At 42.4% G+C, this 23446-nt stretch overlaps 1 protein-coding gene across 1 annotated transcript; it reads left to right on the forward strand.

The window, feature by feature from the left end:
• The first annotated feature begins 6662 nt into the window (after window positions 1-6662).
• RAD51AP2 (RAD51 associated protein 2) lies at window positions 6663-23091 on the forward strand. Its single transcript, XM_014601606.3, has 4 exons — window positions 6663-6825; window positions 8388-12405; window positions 17968-18051; window positions 22653-23091. The coding sequence occupies exons 2-4, from the start codon at window positions 8421-8423 to the stop codon at window positions 22769-22771; spliced, it is 4188 nt and encodes a 1395-aa protein (XP_014457092.3). The 5' UTR covers window positions 6663-6825; window positions 8388-8420; the 3' UTR covers window positions 22772-23091.
• Window positions 23092-23446: the final 355 nt, after the last annotated feature.

Here is a 23446-nt window from a genome sequence, read left to right on the forward strand (position 1 = left end):
TCACCCCTGATAAACTTGTAGGTGGCCATCAGATCACCCCTGAGCCTGCGCTTTTCCAGGCTAAAGAGCCCCAGGGCTCTCAGCCTGTCATCGTAGGGTCTGCTTCCCTGACCTCTGATCATGCGCGTGGCTCTTCTTTGGACTCTCTCAAGCTTCTCCACATCCTTTTTGAATTGTGGAGCCCAAAACTGGACGCAGTACTCCAGCTGCGGCCTCACTAAGGCTGAGTACAAGGGGAGAATGACATCCCGGGATTTGCTTGAGAAGCATCTATGGATGCAAGCCAGCGTTTTGGTTGCTTTACTAGCCGCAGCATCGCATTGCAGGCTCATGTTCATCTTGTGGTCAATGATGACCCCCAAGTCTCTTTCTTCCATAGTGCTAACCAACATAGCACTGCCGAGCCTATAAGGATGCTGCGGGTTTTTCTTCCCAAGGTGGAGAACCTTGCATTTATCGGTGTTGAACACCATCAGATTCTCATCCGCCCACTTGCTGAGCCTGTCCAGGTCAGCCTGGATCATCCGCCTGTCTTCTGGTGTGGATGCTTTGCCCCAAAGTTTGGTGTCATCGGCAAACTTGGCCAGTCCGCTTCTGACTCCAGTGTCCACATCATTAATGAAGATGTTGAACAGTATGGGTCCAAGGACAGAGAACTGGGGGACCCCACTGGTCACAGGACACCACGATGAGTGACTTCCATCAATTACTACCCTCTGGGTCCAACCCCGGAGCCAATTTTCCAGCCAGTGGATCGTGGGGGACCCAAGGCGACAATTGGCCAGTTTCTCCAAGAGACGATCATGGGACACCAGATCGAAGGCTTTTTTGAAGTTAAGATATATGACATCAATCTCATCTCCCTTGTCCAGGTGATAGGTCACCTGGTCGTAGAAGGAAATGAGATTGGTCAAGCAAGACCTACCCACAACAAACCCGTGCTGGCTATCCCTTAAGATGTTGGCGTCGGCCAGTCCATTAAGGATGGCCTCCTTAATAAACTTTTCTAAGATCTTCCCCGGGATAGAAGTCAGGCTGATGGGCCTATAGTTAGCCGGATCCACTTTCCTCCCTTTCTTGAAGATAGGCACCACATTGTCCTTCTTCCAGTCTTCGGGCACTACACCAGAGAGCCAAGAGTTTTCAAAGATCCGCGCTAGAGGCTGGGCTATGATGCTTGCCAGCTCCTTGAGTACCCTGGGGTGAAGATTGTCAGGGCCGGCTGACTTGAAGGTATCCAGCTTCTCAAGATGTTCCTTCATGAAGTCAGCATTAATGGAGGGCAGGGGATCACCCTCACCCGGACTTCCCGGCCCTGTAGCGGGCATGGGCGTCCCATGGGGCTGATGAAAGACCGAGGCAAAGTACCTATTTAATAGGTTGGCTTTTTCCTGGGCATCAGTTGTCAGTTGCCCCATCTGGTTCAGCAGGGGTCCAACGTTGCCCCTGCTCTTCCTCCGGCTCCCCACATATCTGAAAAAGGACTTTTTATTGTCCTTGATGCTCAAAGCTAGCTGGAGTTCAGTTGCAGCCTTGGCTTTCCTGGTCTGCTCCCTACAGGACCGGGCCAGTGCAGAATAATCCTCCTTGGAGGTGACTCCCATCCTCCATCCTTTGTAGGCCTTTCTTTTTAGCCTCAGGAGGTCTGCTAGGTCCCTGGAGAGCCAGGGGGGCTGCTGTGCCCTCTTGCTGCCTTTCCTCCGAGATGGAATAGACTTAGTTTGTGCAATGAGGATCGCTTCCTTGAGGAGCAACCACTCTTCTTGAACTCCCCTCTCCCCGTGGTCACAGTCCCTTAGGGCCTCACTGACAAGCCTCCTGAGCTTGTCAAAGTCGGCTTTCCTGAAGTCGAGGACTTCCGTGTTGCTGACTGACTTACCAGCTTTTCGGCGGATGGTGAAGGTGATCAGCTCGTGGTCGCTGTCACCCAGCTTCCCATCGATCACTAGGTCGCCGACTAGGTCCTCCCCAGTAGCCAGCACCAGGTCGAGCAGCGCTTTGCCTCTCGTTGGCCCATAGACTTCTTGAGTCAGGTAGAGGTCATCCATGCATGAGAGGAAGCTCTGCGACCGCTCAGATTTTGCTGAGCAATCCTCCCACGAGATGTCTGGGTAATTGAAGTCACCCATGACAACCATGGTCCTGGAGCAAGCTGCCTCAGCCAGTTCCCGGGCAAATTCCTGGTCTAGCTCAGGACTTTGGGTGGGAGGTCTGTAATAGACTCCCACCATTGTGTCCCCTGTGCCATGTTCCCCACAGATTTTAACCCAGAGGGTCTCCAGCCGTCCACCCTGGTCGCCAATATCGGCTTGCAGGGATGCGTAGCTTTCCTTAACATAGAAAGCTACACCCCCGCCCCTTTTCTCTACACGATCCCTCCTGTACAGGGTATAGCCATCTATCCCCATGGTCCAGTCATGGGTGGAGTCCCACCAGGTCTCCATGATCCCTATGACATCGTAATTGTTTGCACTGAGCAGGAGGATGAGCTCCTCCTGCTTATTCCCCAAGCTCCTGGCATTAGTGTACAGGCAGGCAAGTGCCCCCTGGGGGGCTCCTTCCTTGCCCACAGATTTTACCAGGGCTGGGGCTGGGGTGGGCTCCCTTGAGTGCCGTGATCCGCTGGCTTTGCAAGGATTGTTCAGCGGGCCAGCAGTGGCGGTAGTCCCCCCGTCCCCCAGCGGGGTTAGTTTAAAGCCCGGTGGAGCACGTCAGCCAGTCTGGCTGAGAAGAGCCTCCTCCCTAGGGGAGAGAGGTGGAGACCATCTCTTCCCAGCAGCTCACTGCCTTTCTCGCCAAAGAGCGGGCTGTGGTCATGAAAGCCAAAGCCTTCCTGACGACACCAGTGCCGCAGTCTTTGGTTGACCACATAGATCCTCTTGTCCCTTCTCAGCCCATAGCCTGAGACTGGGAGGATCGACGAGAACACCACCTGTGCCCCCAGACCCTTAAGCCCCGCTCCCAAATCCCTGTAGCGCCTCATGACCTGGCTGGGAGTGCTCCAAGCCGTGTCATTGGTGCCCACATGAATAAGGAGCATGGGATAGTGGTCTGTGGGTTTGAGGAGCTTGGGGATCCTCTCCGCAATGTCCCAGATGCAGGCCCCTGGGAAGCAGCAGACTTGCCGGGCTAAAGGGTCAGGGTGGCAGATTGGCCCCTCAGTCCCCCTCAGGAGGGAGTCTCCCACAACAAACACCTTACGTTTTGTCTTGGGGAGAGCAGGGGCGGGAGTTGCAGTTGGGCCCATGTTGCCTGTTGGGGCCGGCAACTCAGCAGGCTCTGCTGGGGCAGCAAGAGGTGCGTACCTCTTGCTCAGTTCTGGCGGGGGAGGGGCCTTGGTGCGGCAGGCCTTAGGGCCCTTGACCACCTTGGTCCATGCCCCTGGCTGAACACAGCAGGAGGTCCCAGAGTCCTCCTTTGTCATGGAGGGAGACTGTGATCTACCCTCTGCCTCCCGGGGGAGAAGGGCCTGGCAGTAGGAGTCTATCTCCTGCTCGCAGTCCCTGATGGCACGCAGTCTCTGGACTGTGGCCTGGAGCTCCTCCAGCTGGCACGCCAGAGACCCCAAAATGGAGCAGACCCCGCAAGGGGAGGTCACCATGCTCCCAGGCCCCAGAGCCTGAAAAAGGGACAGGCAGCCCCCGCAGCCGAGAGCCAGGGGCTCCGTCTGCGTGGAGCCCGGAACCAGGGGCTCCGTCTGGGTGGCCGTCTCTGAGGTGCCGGGGGGGGGGGCCACGGAGCCCGAGGGGACCCTTATGGGGATGAAAAAAATTACTATTTTAGATAATCAACATTCAAGGAATAAAATAATTAGTTAAAAGGTAAAATTAAAATAAAACTTTTTTAAAATTTAATTTAAAACTATGACGCTTTTCACTAGTTGGACTACCTATCCATCTCCTAATAATGGTCCAAATTTAGTAAAACATGTTCAAGAACAGCACTTAGGGTAGGTACAGCCATTCAAAAAGCCTGAGGTGGAATTGATTTAAATGTTACATGGCTTTCTGTAAGTGGTGCAGTTTAGATTGGTAGTGAACAGAACACGCATTCACCCTTTGGTGGGGGAGGGAGGAGGGGGTAAACCTTAGACTGGGTTTCACAATTTTTAAACGAGTCTATGTGAGCTGAACTTCTATTTTGTTATGGGTATAGACTGGTTTCTGATCACTTATACTGGTAAAAGTGTAATGTCTGTACCTGACCTTAGGCACATACTTAAAGAAAGACTACACTGGATGGAAAACCCCCCACTAATCATGTGAATATAAGAACATAAGAACAAAAGCTGCCTTGGCAGGACGACAGAGTGGGGATAAAGCAAAACTTTCCAAAGATTGAGCTACATGAGACCTTGCTGATAGGGGTCTCAGCCACAGGGACTCCTGGCTGCATGTTCAACAGCATGATTGGAAGCAGCTACAAAGTTATTCTGCAAAATATTCCATATTTTTAATATTTCATAGTTTTCCATATTTCATGGAATAACTTTGTAGCGTATTCCTCCTTTTATCATGGCATTAATTGATTGAATGTGTGGCTGGATGACCACATAACTGCTTAATCATACCTTAAGTGTACTATATAGATGGGGCCTGACAAATAATACTTTGGGTCTTCTATAGCACATTTCATCAATACGTTTGACAGTAGTTTACAAAGACGGTTGGTATCATTATCCTACTTTTACAGATGGGAGAGCTGAGCAGAGGGGCCAAATGACTTTATTAGGTCCGTAGTTTAACAGAACAATTGTACATAAAATAATGCTTTAAAATGATAGGGTTCCAGGTCAAGGGATTTTACTTCCTGGGAGTGCTGATCAGCCTCAAACCTCCGATTTTTTATGTTACTTTATTAAGATAAATACATTTTCCAGGACCTGACATTTCTGATCTGCGAATGGTTTTCTCTCAAGCGCCAGTCTTGCTCACATAGTTTGTTTGATCTTCAAAGAGAAGAAAACATTTTCTCGTTCAGCTTTCCGTTAGTTATACAATCTTGTAAATGTATAATTATAAAGAAAGCTTAGCTAACGTATGTACATTAAAACAAATACTATGTAAAATTGCTGTTTCCCTAATATAGGAGCTTTGTTCATTTAAGTGTTCGTGGTAACTTTGAATTCAGAGAGGAATGTATGGTTTAATTTTGTTCATTATTGTATGTTAGAAGGTGTCACAATATAGCATTTAAGATGACTAACCATATGAAGATAAATGCTGTGGTTAGACTTTGAAGTAGCACATCAATGCTGGAGCAGCACCCTGAGGGCCTACACAAATAAGCATAACTCCCAGAAGGGTTACACTTATTTATAAACTGAAATTTTCAAATGTGGCCAAGGGAGCTCAGCTCATACTCTTCAGTCGCTTTGAACCGCCCCATAGGACGAGGGGAATATTTTTATATTCCAGCCAGTTTTAAAATGGGTTCAGTAGAACTAAACTGATTGAAACCTGTTTAAACCATAATGCAGTAAAGGCAAACTGCATCTGTTTTTACTGGGCCCATTTTAAAACGCTCAGAAAACATTTCTGCTGTGGATGTGTGTTATAAGCCTTAGCAGTGAGGCAATTCAGACACGATTACTCGGCGCAGAACAGGTGTTGTCTGCAGGAGAGTTTCCAGCGCAGATAGTCCCTTCGCGTGCAATATGGGCACTCGCTGCTGCGCTGTTTCCAGTGCCGATAGCCCTTTACGGTGTGAAAAAGGTATTGTTTCAAATACAGGTCCTGTTTGAGAGGAACTGCTCTGTGACGAACACCTTCTGAAGGCATCTAGACAGATCGCTGTCAGATCCAGGCTTTCCTTTCCTGCCATTTATGGGCCTGGACCTGCAGCTCCTTTGTGCACAATCCCAACCTGCTCTGTCCCCTCATGTCTGGGAGCTGCATAAGTCCTTTGATGTATCCCTCGCTTGCCAAGAAATGAGAGGGGCTGGGCTCCTTTCTTCAGGCTTGGTGACCGCAGGGAGGGATACACGTATACGATCGATCCATTTCTCTCTGGGAGAAGAGGATCTGAGCAGGCAGAAGGTTTTTCCCTCTGATTGACGGGCCGCTTTCAGGCCAGCAGGGAAGCAGTATAGCGAACGAGTCCCTATCTAGAGCCCGAGTGTACAGCACATGCTCAGGTTTCCTGCCCAACCTCTCATATTTGCTGGACTCATGCTGCATCCAGGGTGTAGGAAAAGTAGGCGCAACTTCAGAGAGGGGCAGGACGCCTCAGTGAAGGCCGAAAGCTGCCTCAATAAAGGGAGCCCAGAGTGGGCAGCCTCGCTGAGGGCGAAGGGGGACAGCAGCTTCATACAGGGAGAAGCCACCTCAGAGAGAGGGAAGAGTCAGGCAGCTTTACTGAGGAGGAAGTCACTAGAGAGGGGCAGGGGCTTGACTGGGACGGTGGGGGAAAATTACCTCAGGGAGGGGACAGCGGGGCAGGCAGCTTCACTGGGGGGGAAACACCTCAGAGAGTGGCAGGCAGCCTTACGGAGAGGGTAGACATCTACCTCAGAGAGGGGCAGGCAGCCTTACGGAGAGGGTAGACATCTACTTCAGAGAGGGGAGAGAGGGGCAGGCAGCTTTACTGAGGGGGAAACACCTCAGAGAGGGGCAGGCAGCCTTACGGAGAGGGTAGACATCTACCTCAGAGAGGGGAGAGGGGGCAGGCAGCCTTACTGAGGGGGAAACACCTCAGAGAGGGGTGATCAGAGTGGGCAGCTTTACTGTGAAAGAAGACGTGTTAGAGTGGGGAAAGCAACCTCACTGAACAGACAAAAAGGCAGGAAAAGTTCACTGGGGGCCACCGCTGCCTCAGAGATAGGAGGTGATTGTCTCCTGTAACCCATAATATAAATATACCACCTTCTCAGAGCATTTTTCCCACCTAGTCAGGTTTCCCTATAGCCATTAAAGTAGCAGAACTGCCACTTTGCAGTCCTTAAATCACGGTGCTTGGCACACTGCCTGACGCGTGCTTTCAGATGTATTTCCATTGGCAAACCAAGATCAAACCCTATGTGCACACAGCCTGAGATGCCCCAGATACTGGAGACCCAGTCTGACGTACCCTGCTTTACCTTACTGAAATTAAATTGTGTATAGCATTTAAAGCAATAGCACTTTATCTGCAATAAATGACGACTTCTCCCCCTGTTAAATAAAAAAAAAGGAAAAGTTCATTTTGCCCAAACGTGCTCCATGTACTGGGAATATTTAGTTTAAAACAAAGATGCTTTGTGGTCTTTACAGAAAGATGCATCCAGTTAAACTGATTCTGTACATTAATGTATCTGTCATGCAGATATTGTGGAAGATGTAAATAGGTCTTCCTCATCATCAGATTGTAATGTTTCTGTCACTCACAGTCTTTAGGGTGGTTTTGGAAATGTTTCTCTGAGTTTCCCAATGAATCGTGAATTTGGCATGAATTTTGAACAAATCACCAGGTAATAAAGAGAGCATTGCCTGGGTTTTGTCGACTAGCTTAAAAGGGCCTCCACTCTTGATCCTGACTAACTCAGGATTGTATTATTTGTTTGAAATTCATCGTGATTAGTTTGTGGCGAAATTCAGTGGATAAATACATTACTAATATGGTAATATTATTAATTATTATGGCTAATTAAGAATTAATTATTATTACTAACATGGTAATATAATAATTAAGTAATAATTAATTATGATTATTCTTACTGATATGGTAATATTACTGATATGGTTATATTTTTAAAGCTGCCATTCTCTTGACTCACTGGAAGCCAAATGCTTCCATTTTGGCTAGGTACAGACATTCAAAAAGCCTGAATGTGAATTGACCTAAGTTACACGGTTTTTGGTAAGCGGTATAGTTTAGATTGGTAGCAAACAGAACGCACATTTGCCCTTTGGTGGCGGGAAGGAGGCAAATCTTAGTCTGGGTTCCACCATTTTTCAACCAGTTTGTGTGTGCCAAACAGCTGTTGTGTTATGAGTATAGACTGGTTGTGTGTGCTGAACTTCTGTTCTGTCATGGGCAAGAACTGGTTTCCTGTCACTTATACCAGTAAAAGTGTAATGTCTGTACCTGGCCTTTATGGTCTCAAGTGTGTCTGATTTGTAAGGAGTTGATTGCTTCTGTCTAAAAAGTCATATGGCTCTGGATCTTTATTTTGCCGGTAAATGCCCATTATGCTATCTTTCATCAGCTTTATTTCATATGAGTGATGGATACAGAGTCAATATAAATACAGAAGTGTTTGTTTATCTCCCTTATGGTAGCCTGGTAGTAAAATGATCAGGAGCTTTGTAGAAAATATTTCTTAGTCACTTCATTTTGTATGTTTTTTTGTATTCAATATTTTAAAAATTGCTTTTCTTTTAATGTTGGCTTATTTCTTTAAATTTCAGAACTGTCTTATCAAGCTATTTTCTTTTGTGAACATGGAAACCACATGCTGCCAGACATTTCTATCCATGTCATCAGATGAAACCGAAGGCTACCCTCATCCAAAGCGAATTAAGATAGAAAATAGTAGGGAAAGGATAGAGAAATGGGAGCAACATCAGTTAGAGCAAAGAACATTATGTGTGGGTGAACATACATACTCATCAAATGAACCTATATATGTATCAGAAGGATCATATAATTTAAGTCAACATGCTTGGAGATTAGAAAAGGAAAGCAGTGATACCGAAAAGAAAAGTAGGACAAGTCAGTTTACATATTTTAAACCTTGGATTAATGACAAATTGAAATGCAGACTCTTAGAAAATAAACTGTTCACTAAGTCATGGAATCCTGAGAATGCAGACCAGAATATTTTAAAAGATGACACTTTTTTGAATGAATGTGGACAACTTTCCAGCGCAAGCTTATACAACATATGGAATGTTAACAAAAAATGGAAAAGTCTATATGAAATAAAGTCATTCCAGGGAGAGCTGAGCACAAATATAGACAAAAATAATAACAAGAACAGTGATAATGAACTCAAAGGGAATGCTTCAGTTTCATCTTTAAACACAACCTTGTTTCAGGTATCAAGTCAGAAAATTGACACTGATGAAAAGTTGAAAGAACACCAGTTTTTAGATGTTCCATTTTTATGTAGCATTAATTCTGTATACCAAGAAACAGAGAATAAGGACAGAAACAATTGTCTGAAAAAACTGCCCACAGAGGAAAATAATGAGCAACTAGATAAAAGAAAAAGAAAATCATTTATACTTCCTATCTTAAACTGTTTTCAGAGTAGACAAACTTTGGAAATCCTTCATTCTAAATTTTTTGTGAATGAGAACATACATAAATTTCCTAGTGTGTCAAATACATTAAATAAAAAAATTCTATCCAGTAATTTGAAAATGCAAGAGAAAAACATTAAAAATCAAACATATGTAATGCAACATGAAAAGGTTTGCTGTTCCCAAAACATCTCTGAGAAAGAAAAGTTGCAAAATGATAACAGTGCTGTGAATGCTTCTTCTGTTCGTTCAAAATGTAATGAATGTAATCATCAATCTATCAATAACCAAGTTCCTGGGTCTTTAGCAGCGGATGTGAAAAAAATGCATGTGGCTAATTTCAGGTACAACTGTGATAATATTGAGTGTGATTTAATGTTTGCTGAAAACAATTTTGAGGGGAAACAACTTAAGAATTCAGATAGTGGTGAAGAGCAAGAACCAGACAACCTAAGAATTCATACGTACATTGGCTCTGGAAAATCTCAAAACAACAGATGTTACAAGTCTATCAATATTTTGAAATGCACATTGGGAAAAGTCAGTTGTGAGAATGTGGAGATATTTAATATAAAAAATACAACTATTCCATTGATAACAGAAATATTAAGGAAAGACATTTTAAACATAAATTATGATATGGACTATTCTAATTATAATATGCATGTAGAATCAATACTTTCTTCAACAAAAATAATTGACATTAAGCCACACTCAACTACACATGTTGCAACTGAAGGTAATTGCCCTTATAATCCTGGGCAGGATTTCCTGTATTCAAGAGACACTTGCAATGTATTGACTGGAAAAAAATTGTCAGAACAAAAAATCTGTTTTCATGACATGTTATTTAGAGGTTTCAAAGCATGGCCTTCATATAAAGATGTGCACAAATATCAAGAGGTTGACATTATCATAAGCTGGAATCTTTTGTATGAAATTTTAAAGTCAAAAGTACAATACATCATTTTAGAGGTAATACCAAGTATTTGTAATAACAGTAACAATAGTGATACACAGATTAATTTGCAAGCTAAGCTGGAATATAAAAATATGACAACAATAACAAATTGTGCTTCTTTTTTTGGTATTATAAGTGGTTTACATCCAATTGAAGAAAAATGTACACAAGTGGAGAAATATGCTTTATATTGCAGAAAACAAATACAATTTAACATGTCCTTGAATAATAGTTGGACCAAAAACACACAATCTCAACCAATTTACAAAACTTATCCAAGCATACGCAAAGAAAATATAAACTGTAAATTAATGAAAAACATAATTTATGAATTGCATCACAACACGCATTTCTCTAGAACTATAGCTAAAAAGGAGGATTCCTATGTTCTAACTACAGAAACTTTGTTTCATAAACAGCAAAGAAAATCACCTAAAGGAAAATGTGTTACACAATACTGTCTTTTAACCAATGAGGGTATAGAAATACACAATCCTGTTTCAATGTTTAATAGTGAAGGGAAAGATATGAGCCTGATATTGCCAGATGACAATTTTGATAGCTTTTGCCTGTGGAAAACATTTTGGTGTAATACCAAAAAAATACAGGATCTGACGAAAATAAAATTTAGACTGAATTATTTACCTTCTGTTTCACAAATGAAAATTGAGAAGTTAAGTAGGAAATGTTCAAATCTGCATAAGCCAGTGGTTACATTAAAACAGAAGAAGAAACAGAAACAAATCCAAATATACAAGAGTAGCCATTTTATTAGAGAAAAATTGAAAACTTTGCATTTTGTTTTGAGTGCAAATAAAAAATTCAAAACCAGGGTACTCAGAATAAGCTTTACAAATGAAGCTAGATATTTTTTCCCCAAATTTCTGAGAACAGCTACAAAAGTAAGCATTGACAAAAAAGACTATTGCAATTGTAGAGAATTGCCAAGAAATTCCTGTAATCTTGCTACTCAAAAATGTATTTCTTTGATTTTTGACACATATGAAAAAATCCCTCTTAGTACTGATTCTGAGGAATTAGATCAGATTCAATTTACAAAACATGTTAATTCTAACAATGAAATTTGTATTGAAGACAGAAAAGTCTCCAGTTTAACAAATATGTATCGTGTCCCTGATAAATCAAATGATGCTCTTCTTCTCCCTGGATTGCCACCAACAATGGTAGCAACATGTAGCTCTCTGTTACAACAAGGCAGTGAAAGAAACAAAACGGAATATCCAAAAGATATAGATCCCCATATCTACTATTTAGAAAATGAATATAAATATGTAAATTTCCCTGCTAGTGGTATCAATTTTGGAAACATAGGTTTTTCAGGTGATAGACAGTGTGACACCTCTGCATTCCACAGTGGTTCTCTTCTGGGTGAGGATAAAATGAAAAAATCTGGAGAGAGTAAATGCAGGATTTCCCTGAGTCATCATACAAAAATTCAATATGAAGAAATTAACAGTATTGTACAATACCCAGCTGTAACAAATTCTGCTGTATCTGATAACAGCTTATACTCTAAAACTCAGGGGGAGGAAATGACAACTTTTTCTCTATATGAAGACATTCAGACAGACAGTAATTTTGGCACATTCAATTCAGAGCCAATGACTATGACACAAAATCTTGAATATTTAAATGAGGAGGGAGAAATAAGTGCAAAGCAAAATTACATAACTCAGAAAAATCAAAAACAGACTGAAATGAATGGAAATACAGCAATTGGCTTAATTTTGTCACATTCAGAGGATGAATCTGAAATATGCCATGCTTCAGGAGAAAAATTAAAAACACATTTTTCTATAAAGAACAATGGATGCTTGGAAGATGTAGAAGATTCAAAAAGAAAAAATATAACTGAATTTGAACTGAAGAGCAAATTTGATTTAGTCTTAGAAGAGCTTTGTGTATTTCATGAAATTAGTAAAGAAAATGAAAATAATATATCCAAAGTAGAAACAAACATACAAGAACATTCTTTTGAATTAAATAATTCTGTGGAGATGGAAGAAAATTTTCAAAGCATTTCTCAAAAGAAAGTATGCATTTCCTCTCCAATCTGTGGTATTATAGCAGAGGAAAATATAAATAAGCAAAACCAAAGTTCACTGAAGGAAAAACCAACTAGAAATGGAGGGCAGGAAGAACATGAATCTTGTTCTTCAGATATGCCAGATGAAGAATTGCTTTACACACCTGACAAAGGTAAGCATATGGAATTATTATAAACATATTATCTATTACATTAATAAATACCTGACGGCACCACACTTGTACTCTTCATCGGGGTGCTACTAGGGACAAAAGGTTTAGGAAGCTTTTTTCCCTATCATATAGCATCAAATTAACCTAGCTTAGGAAGATTTTTTTTTTTGTCCATTCTGGAAAGCCCATGTACCATAAATTGTCTTTGCCCTACTGGACCTGTGCAAGTATCTGTGGGATACTGAGAAGGGATAAGGATCCCAGGTAGGGAGTCTGGTACTGGGAGCCAGCATGGTGGGTAAGGAGAGAGGGATTATACTGGGAGCCAGCAGTGAAATACTGAAATGACCCAGGAGAGGGTAAGGGGCTAGGTAGGAAGAATGGGTCTAAGTGTAGATAGGGGAGAGGTGGGAAGTTGCAAGAGAAATTAGGATTTGGGCACTGAGCCTGAAGAAGCAGACTAGGCGTGCCTAGCCAAGAAGACTGAGTCTGTGGTAAAAAGCCAAAGGAGTGAAGTGTTAGACTGGCAAGCAAGTGGGATGAGACTGGAACAAGGAGCTGTTGTGTTAGTAAGGCTGGGACAAGCACAGGCCGGAGAGAACACAGAAGAATGGATAACACTTGAGGGCAAAGGGCAGAACAATGTACTTTGTCCGGTAGAGGGAGGACGAGCCCCCCTGGAGCCTGGAATGGTAGCAAGGATTCTGGAGGCTCTTCATTCCTGTTTCAGCAAATACTTATCAAACCCACTGGCAAAGTTTGCCCCCTACTCAAGTCCACACAGATGATGAGAGTTGAGTACAGTTATCATCCAGTTAGTTTCAATGCTTAAGTCTCTGTAGTGGATCTCTGCAGTGGACTCTCCTGATGAAGTAGGTGGATAGCAGTATAATGCCGTATAATGGAAGCTGTTTGTTTTTGCTTTAGTTGGCTTTTGTAAAAATGAAGAAACCAGCACCCATACACAAGACAAAAAAATAAGACCAAAGAATGTTATTAAAGCTTCAAAGTCAAGTGCTCAAAAGTTAGGAAGTGTGAGAATTAAAGTTTCCTGTGGAACTTTAATTTGGACATCTGATTTGCATGAATTATGGCACTGAGCTTGATCCAACAAAGGAAGGGCACCTAAAGCAGGAATTAGGTGGAATTGAACTGGGCCCCACTTGGCTGCTGCCTGAAATAACTATCTTTCTCTTTAAAACTAAAACTTTCTAGCAAAAAGTCTTTTGCTTCCACTACGTGTAGTTTGGGGCCTGTGCAGGAGTGGATTGGGGGACATGCGGGGGGGGGGGGGGGGGGGGGGGAGAGGCTTGGGCGTGAAGCTATATCCCTCTTTGATTCCTGCTCCACTGAAAGTTTAGAGTAAACTGCCTGCTATGGGCAGTTATATTTCTATTCTGGTGGACCTGAGGGAATCAAATGATTTCATGGCTTCTTATCTATTTGATTTCTGCTAATTTCTTTATTCCATAGGTGTTAATGACCTTTCACCTTCCTCTAATCAAGGTAGCCTTTCTTCTACAGTTATTCTGTCTGGTATCCACTCCCAGTAATGTTCCTCTGCTCATCTCCCAGCATAGCCAATACAATTGTGCTAATAACCTGCACTGGATGGCTTTGTTCATAGGGGGTTTGAAGTCACAACAGATCAGAGACAGGGAGAGGCAGGGCTAAAAGCAGAATGAGGTGTGCAGCAAAGGCAGGAGGGAGTTGTAAATGTGCGGTGAAGAGGTAAGTTATTGCAGTGACTCCTTCCTTGGTTATTCAGTGCATCTGATGACAGGCAGCGGGAGGCTGAAAGAGTGGTATAACTAGGGATCTACTTAGAGTGTGCCAAAGCAAAGGAAAAATTGTGAGCATTCGTGGTGCCTGGAGCGAATTTCACGTCCCCCTTGTCACTGAAGCGGCCCTGCCCTTCACTGCTGCTGGCCGAGCGAAGTCTTCTGTGTGGCCCGACCCCTCGCTGCTGATCAGTAAAAAAGGCTGCCCTTCATGCAGCCTCACCCCTCACTGCTGACTGGCAAAGAGGGGTGGGTCTGCATGAAAGGCAGCCCTCTCTGCCTATTAGTGGTGGAGGGAGGAGGGGGTGATTGCCATCTTGGCTGCTCCTGTTCATGCCAACAGCTTTCTCCCCCACCCAGTGGGCTGCGGGCTGCAGGCTGCGAGGCTGGGCTGCAGCAGCTGCTGGCTTCCACTGGGGAGCAAGCATTTTATTTTTAGTAAGTTTTTTCCCAGTGATTCTGCACAAAATCATGGAAACTGTTGTTTTCCATGGTGTTCGCAGAAACCACCGTTTTTCACAGTTTCCACAAACATTGTGAAACTGTGGTTTGAGTAGGTCCTTAGGCATAACCAGGGCAGCATAACTTTGAGTATAAATAGATGAGAGAGGTTTGTCTCTCCAGGCAGGGGTGTTGAGAGTGGGTGAAGCAAATCCTTTCCTGACCTCAACTGTTTGTTTCTGTATGTTGAGGGTGGGGGGCAGCGGAGGCCAGCTACAGACATGCTGTTCGGAGTGGGGAAGCAGTGCAGAGGGCAGTTATACCCCTTCCCTGACCTGCCCCATGGTCGGATGCTCTGAGGGATGAGGGAACTGTTTGTGATGAGTTTTGAGACAACAGGGTTCCCAGGGGCCATGAGGGGTCATGGGCTCTAATGGGCATTGGGGGCGAGTGGGGCCTATGGGGTAGAGGGGTTTGGAGTGAGAGGCTGGGCATTATGGAAGCAGAAGGTGTGAGGAGCAGATCAGGTTTGGGGCTGAGCAGCGTGGTGTGGCCTGTAGGGGTGAAACAGGGCATGAAAGGAGAGTCAGGAGCCAGAGGAATCGTGCGTGTGTGGGGCCCAGGTTATGTGAGGGGCTTCAGTGAGCGTTAAATGCTCAGAGGGTGAGGGGCTAGGGCAGGGGTGGGCAATTATTCTGGGCAGAGGGCTACTTACTGAGTTTTGGAAAGCCATCGAGGGCCATGTGACAGGCAGCCAGGGGCAGATAAAGACTAATTTTCTAAATTTTTTAGGGGCCCCGTGGGCCAGATAGAATGGCCTGGCAGGCCGCATTTTGCCCTCTCCTGGGCTAGGGGGTGCAATGTGAATGAGTCTGTGCAGGGTGCAGTGGATTCATGGGGACAGTGAGGGGACAGGTAAGACTCACTGGGCCTTGAGAGGGATAGTGGGAGAAGATAGGGCTTGAGGCACTGGGGTGGGGCTGAGCATTGAGGATATGTAGGATGGTGGAGCCAGGTGCATTGCGGTGGTGGGGGCAATGCATAGGACAGGGGAAGGGTATGCTCAGGCCATGGTGAAGTGTCTAAGGTATGCCTGTGTGTAAGTGCAGGGAGCAGGTCTGTCTGTGGCCAGGCTGGAGCATAACAGCTGTACTCTCAGGTACCTGGTGCCCGCCCTACCCTAGAGCTGGTAGTTAGCCCCATAATGACTCAGTTATATTTGTTTTTGCTTGGACTGAATAGACCCCAACATATTAGTAAAGCTTCTAGTTTCTTTTTAATTGGAGAAAAATATGCATTGTGTTATAGGATGGTTCTTCACACCACCTGCCCTCCCTTTTTCAAAATCCTCCATCTGCCCATGGGCCTGTCTCACCTGAACCCAATCAGAACACAGAGACTAATGCTCTTCTGCCTAAGTCTCCTGAGGATCTTAATTCAGTAGGCATTCTGAATATATGTATAAAATATACCAATAATATCAGGTTTCTTACCTGAAAGAAGCAGGTGGAGCTTCTTTCTTTTAAAACACAGCTAGTGGTGGTGTCTTTCAATTAGTAACCCTGTGACTAGTGCACTTGCTCAGAAAGGGTGAGTCCTATGTTCAGATCCATCCTTGGCTTGCATGGGTTAAAGTTCACATATCCCACCTCCCAAGAAATCCCCTAATTACTAAGCTGTAGGTTGGGCAGGAATGTTCTCTATCTTTGCTGTTGAACTTGTAACACTGCAGAAAAGAAAGGGAGGGGAACTGAAGGGGACTGGAGAGGCGAAAAGAAAGGATCTGCAGCCTGGTGATTAGAGCAGTCAGCTGAGAGGGAGGTGGGATTCTTGCATTTTGGTCTCTGCCATAAGGACTCTTTCTGTATTTTATGTGAAATGGTCACTGGATAAAATGTTCCTTGAATAGGGACTAGAAACAAAGACTTCCCCTGTCAGCTGAGTATACTAATCTGTAGCCTACGGGGCACTCTTCTGAGAGATATAGGCTTGAGCCTCCGTAGGCTGAGGGAATAGAGCCAAAGTCTCCCATTTCTGAGTGATTCCTCTATTATATCAATGGTAGATACCAGCTCTACTAGCTGTCTTTCAGTTATATTTTCAAAGAAAAATCTGAGCCATTTCAGAGGTCCCCCTGTGCTTAGTGTTTCCTATTGGCTACCTCTTTGCTAGCTACTGATTTGGATTTCATTCTGAGGCACTATGTAAGAACGACATAACTAAGGGTCAGCGATGTAACTAGGGGAGATGCCAGGGGTGGACACCTGGCCATGTCCCTACAGTGCTGCTCATTGTTCTGGATTTCCCTCCATAGGTCAGACACCCACAATAGTCACTGTGACACTTAGTTCTGGACTGGCTCGAATACACAATGTTTTATTATATGATTATCTACTCATTTTTCTACAGGACACAGCAAGGAGGACCTACTCTGTTAAGAGCCTCCCTCATTTCCTGTAGAAATTGATACATTTACAGTGAATATGTCAAAGGAGCAGTCTCAAGGAGAAGGATATGAATAATGGCTGACCAGTGGCATTGTATTCAGAGTGTGATGCTAGGAATTTTCGGGAGTCTAAGTCTGCTGTGCATCCATAAGAGGCTCTATGGCCACTATTGTGCATGCTCAGTCTGAGCAACTACAAAATTGCTCGGTCATTCACAAACACACAGCTACATGACCAGGAAAAAAATTCCCTTAAACACATAAATCCTAAAAATTCTCTGTAGCTGACCAAAAAACACCCACTTAGATGACTGGTAAAGAAGTGAACACTACCTTTGGGTACTTATGTGAAACCCTATTGCCATGCATCACACTTCAAAATAAAACAAAATATTGAATAGCTTCTCATTAATTAAGCTCAGTCCATCAGATGCAATGAATAAAACAGAGTCCGAGTAGCGACAATAGCATGCAATGACATAACTAAAGATTGTATCATAATTCATATATACAAATATGCTAAAAAAATGCTGCACAGGCAGGCTTACTTCAAGCATTTCCTAACTTTTGAATGTTTGCTTTTACAGCCTTAATAGCATTCCTTTAGTATAGTTTTCTGTGTATAATAAGGAGTGAAAAGTAGGAAACAGAAGTAAAATATTTTTATCTATATGTCTTTCTGGAAAAGGCTGAGTAAAAGAGTAACAAGCAGTGAATAGTGTATAAGCAGAACTGCTTATGCTAGAGAAGCAGAATTTGTGTAATTTAAATGTATTTTTACTTCTCACACTAGTTTACAAACACCACCAACTGCTACTTTTAATTATCTATATATCTATACATAGCAACCCAATGCTTTGTTTACATTTCTGTTTTAAAATTATTTTGATTCAGCTTGTAAAAAGGTGCACCCATGGAATCCTGCTTTTTCATCTCATTCGTTCAAGGAAGAAAATTTCAATTTCCAGAAACAAAGAGGTAAGAACAAAATTGTTCTGCTAGTTATATAACATATCAATATTAGTATTTTTTAATGTTTATTTTAATTTGTTTTCATTTTATCCACCTTAGCAATTGTTTTCAATTTCTCTACCTTATTGTTCTTGTCCAGTATTATTTTTCACTTGCAAATGCTTAATTCAAGCCTGGGTAAGTTTGGGCTGCATTCTAATAATTAAAATAGAAAGGTTTTTAGTTCTGGCATCCTTCAACCTCACAACCTTTATGGTGAAGATTATATTCCTATTCCTATTCCTATTTCAGTGATTGGTGTGGAGTATCTTTTGCTTCATTTAAGTTTATTATAATTGTACTTCATTAGCATCAGAGCCCCCACTGAATTCAGAGCATCTTTGGAAACACACATACAGGAAAGAGAGGGAAAGAGAGATTGCAGTCTAAACATAAAAGAATGACAAGAAGTAGGAGTATATTTTTCATCATAGAAAATGGGAACTGATGCATACAGAGATTAAGTGAATTTGAATCATACAGGAAGTCTGTGTTAGAGCCAGGAGCTGAAGGCGGATCTTCCAACTTCCAAACCAGTCTTAAAGATGCAGCCATCCCTTGTTATCCCATGTGGAGTCCTTTTTGTTCTATAATTCTTTTAGAAGTGCTACTTTGTTTTCTGCTTCTTGCCCTTTCCTATTGCCCAATATGCTGCTTTGTTTTCTGTGTTCAGAAAATCTCAGCACCAATGAGCTCTAACTGGTTAGCATTGTGTAATACAGACCTCTGTACAATATAATAAATAATCTGCTCTAACTGACTTTTTATTAAAGGTAGTGCTTCTCATATCTTCTCCAGCCAGACATAAACATAATTAATAATCAACCTAATACAGAATTTCAAATATATATAAAAACCTGAAAATCAACAATTAGACTCTGAATTGCCTGATACTATTACATGGGTCTCATCTGTTCTTCTAGTGTCCTCATCCTTTCAATGAAACCGATGAGATGACAAACTTTTAACTCAGTAATAGGTACTTTTTTCTACAAATTACATTTCCAATTTTTGTATATACATTTAATTTACTTATAAGCTCTGCTATGTTTTCACATTCTTTTTATACTCTTGGTATATTCATATGTTTCATATTATATGTGGAATATACTCTTTCCCTCAGAGTATTGTCTTATTGAATGTTATTCCTGGTATCATATGTTCAAACTCCCCCTCCCCCCAGCAATAAGGGACCATATGCTATCTATTGGCTGCGGAATTGGACTTAGGTACCCCGATGTGTGATCCTATTTCATCCTCAAGTCCCTAAAAAAATATTAATGTATCTCCTTATGTAACACACATTCATCTGACGCTTAACAAGGGTCACAAAACAGCAGATAGGAAGTGGAGAACACAACTATCTTTTGTATTACCAGTTTTTTTGGACTTATATGCCTAACAAATGGAATAGCATCTGTCCCAAGGGGAGTTTATACACATGCTCTGGGAGCGGTGGTGGGGAGGCGCTTTAATTAGAGTGGCTTCAAGAGCTGCTCTAATTAAAATATTTGGATTGTCATATGTATCAGTGTTCCCATGCTGAAACATGTTGGCAGGGGCATTTTAACTAAAGCTCATTGAACGAGCTTTAGTTAAAGTTCCCTGCCATTTTTCAGCACGGGATGCTGATACATGTGATGCTGGAGTCTGCTGGACCATGGTAATTACCTCTCTCCAGCAGACTTGATTAATGTGCTCCAACGTGCTGTAATTACAGCGCGTCGGAGCTGCCTCGCTGCACGTGTATAGGTGACCAAGATGTCTGACCTGAATCAGTGTCAAATTTCTAAGTGATCGGCATTAAATAATGTGAGCCTCTGCAGAAGGCAACACTCTGTTCCACCTGGCTCTTGTGAGAGCCTCTTAAAGGTACAGCTCCTGACATCTATGGCTTAGTTCTTGGGGCACTCACATGAGAGAAGACTTGGTGCAGAATTCTGTTTCAACTGGGACCACCCTCTAGGAAGCACAGCCACCTTCCTAGTCCTATAATGGGGCACTTATATGCCAAGAAGGGGTAATTGCATCCCTTCTACAGATTAGTTGGTTAACTCAGAGTTACTTTTAAGCTGCACTTTGTTTTTCCAATAGATAAAACAGAATTCTGCTCAGCCCCTACTCCAGCATTTAATGAAATATTATTTGGAAGCCAGGTTTACACCTTTCAGGTGAATACTCTACCTACTAGTCTATAGGTTTGTGCTCACTCTCCTCCTCTTTCCCTGCCAAATTGAATATTTCATAACTTAATAGAAAGTGAAACAGTTAGACTGAGAAAACCCCATCCAGATACTATATAGCCCATGTGTAAAGTATTCACTTGGAAAGTAGGAAATATGGGTTCATCTCCCTTCAGGCAGTTGCCTTATAGCCTTTGCGAGTACTATTGTATACCTACGGGACTGTTGTCCTGCAGAGATCATGCAGGGAAGAACAAGGCAACCATGCTTATTAACAACAACTAACTACCCTTAACACTAATCTAAACAGCAAACAGCAACACAAGATAATGCAGTTTGGGCAGTGCCCTCTGCTGATGGAGTACAGAACATATACATAAAGATACCCAATACACAATATCCATCTTCCCTAAGTAACATAGTCCTAGAAGTATTTGGGTCAGACAGTGACCTATCTTATGCGGCCCACTTCAGGGGTAACAGATGTTTCAGTGGTAACTGCTATAGGCTCCTTTAGCTGTTCTAGAGTAGCTCCAGCCACTGGAATCTTGATGGGTCTAAAATAGTAGCTGATAGACTCATCAGAACAGGTTCCAGTAGCAGTGCAACACTTTCTGGTACTACACAGGTCACATCATCTGGGACTTGATGCTACATCTGATCAATGCGCCTGCAAAGTGTCTTTCAGTTTGGAGTCTGGATCTTACATGACTGGGCTACAGTGGATGTCTGCATTTACCCTTGGAGTTGCAGAGCCAGTGTCATATAATTTCTGATATACACAAGTTCATCTGGTTCACAGGTGCTTAGAGGCGAAACATCCTGTTTCTTGGAGAACTGGATTTCTTGCCATGGCTGGTATTCAGCACCATATCTGGATGGAGCTGATCCAAACAAGTTTTTAGCTGGTGGTTCATTAGTAGTTTTGCAGAACTACAACATGTAACAGTGTACAGAGTTACTTGCTTGTACATTTCTCCCTTGAATGCACTTGGTATATCTCAGCTGACATCAGGTTTGCTGATGATGTTCAGATTTCCCTTGAATGGAGTGAGGCAGCTTCATATGCAAGGGCTTTTTCTTGAGCCATGGTAATTGTTAAGTTATGCCTTGCAAGAAGTTTGTGTTGTAGGGGTAGACTCCAGACCACAATTAAAGTTCTCAGACAGTCAACCCAAATCTGTTACGTACGCAGCAATTCTGTTACCTGGCAGCAGATTTCATTGGTTGAAATGGAATTGGTGAATGGTTTTGGACAAGGTTGGTGCAAAGTGATTTTTTAAAAAGCAATTGAAGGATCTCATGGTAGGACTTGTTATGGGGGTAGATGGGGGAAACAAGCGAGCAAATAATCTGAAAAGTCTTCAAGAGATGCTCAGTAACACTGCATTTTTCTGATTATCATCAATAATCTTACTGGCTTCCAGATAGAAATATAGCTGGTCAGCATAAGAGTCCCAGATGGATGGACTGGAAATATAAAATTCTTCAGTGTAGCCTAATGTAGCCATGCTGAGGAGCAACTGCACAGGCCACCTCAAGGGAGGAAAAGAGCCCCAGGCCTGGTTTATTTGCAGCATGGATCACTGAAAGTTTTTCCCTTTGTTCTCTTGATAGAAGCATCCTACTCACCCGGATCCTGTCCTCTTTGCCAGTATTGTGTATCTGTGGGATTCTTGCCCCAGAGAGATCATGCAGGGAAGAACAAGGGAACCATTTTTATTACTAACAACTAACTACCATTAACACTAATTAGAACAGCAAACAGTAACAGAAGATAATGCAGGTCAGGTAGCACCCTCTGCTGATGGAGTACAGAACATATACACAGACACCCAATACATACAGTGAGTACTCTAACCACTAGACTGGACAAAAAGAGGGTGCTATCCTGAATCCCCATATATTTTTGGGAAAGGATTTAGTATTTTGACTTCAAGAGAGGGATTATGGCTATTAATCCCAAGTGGAGTCAGGCATCTCTGCATAATCTAAAGTTAGGTACCTAAATCCTTGACAAGAGTGGAGTTTAAAACAATCCCCTCTCTCTGGCGTATCCTGCTTGCCAGTTTAGGTGGTCCCCCTCTCTGCATTCTGGCTCATTATTCTTAAGTGTCTGAATTTCCTCTGGCATAGCATAGGGACTTTATGCACCTGCCTTAGGTCTGTAAACTCTGGTAGGTAGAATCTCTTAGCTCTCAGTACTGTGACTTCTAAGTCCTTTTGTGGATCTAGTTCCATTTCTAAAATATCTAACTGTTAAATATCCAGTAAAATATCCATGGTTGATTTCTGTGTCTTGGAGGAATGTGATTTAGATATGCATTTTTTGCTTGTGTTGTTTATATACTTCTCTCTCTCTCTCTCTCTTAAATATATATTCAGGATATTATTTGCCACATGAAATTGTACGAGTTCACCCTCTTAAAACATGCAACGGACCTATCAGGATTGGGCTTTCAAGAAAAGCTAAGACCAGACAGCTTCATCCATATCTGAAATAAATTTGCAGATTATTTTACCAACGTTGTACTAGAATACAGAAAATTGTACTAGAACACTACGGATTACTTTGCCTGAGAATTGTTGAAATATTTTTAGGTTGTTAAAATGGATAGTTAACTGTTTCTTTAATTTTAACATATTAATGCTCCTGTACCATTTGGTGGTTTATTTAGATATGCTTTTGTGAATATTCAGCAATGGAGAGATTTTTGATGAATATTTATAAGGAAAAATGGTAATGGGAAAATAAGAAACTATTAAAGTTTATGTAACATTTTAAAATCTGATGCATGTATTTTTCATGATGTATTAAGACCATATCTACTATTTTGTCTATTTTATACAACAAAAAATAAAGTAGTAAAATAGTCTGTATGTTTTATATTCTTTTTAGAATCCAATTAGTATTTTTATAAAACCAGTAGCTACCAATATTCTAGGAAATGAAGGAGAAGTATTCTAGAAGCTAAATTTACATTACTAGGTAGAAGAAATAGTTTTAGGGCTGCAGTAGTAGCTTTCTCTAAAATGTAATCAATACTGTGCTGGACAGGAGATATTTCAGGGTTTACAATGCATGATTGAAAGATGATGAAAAGGAGAGGGGTTTATAACTATAAACTATTTATAACTATTAGAGATTGGAGAACCTGTTGAGGAGCTGATATTGAGGG

This window comes from Alligator mississippiensis, chromosome 1 (assembly GCF_030867095.1).
Source record: "Alligator mississippiensis isolate rAllMis1 chromosome 1, rAllMis1, whole genome shotgun sequence".
Classification (NCBI taxonomy): domain Eukaryota; kingdom Metazoa; phylum Chordata; order Crocodylia; family Alligatoridae; genus Alligator; species Alligator mississippiensis.

What these genes read in the sequence shown, in the direction of transcription:
- RAD51AP2 (XM_014601606.3), top strand. Translation starts at nt 8,421, where the DNA reads ATGGAAACCACATGCTGCCAGACATTTCTATCCATGTCATCAGATGAA. An exon ending in GCTTTACACACCTGACAAAG is followed by an intron (nt 12,406 to 17,967) that starts GTAAGCATATGG and finishes ATTTTGATTCAG; the next exon opens with CTTGTAAAAAGGTGCACCCA. An exon ending in CAATTTCCAGAAACAAAGAG is followed by an intron (nt 18,052 to 22,652) that starts GTAAGAACAAAA and finishes ATATATATTCAG; the next exon opens with GATATTATTTGCCACATGAA.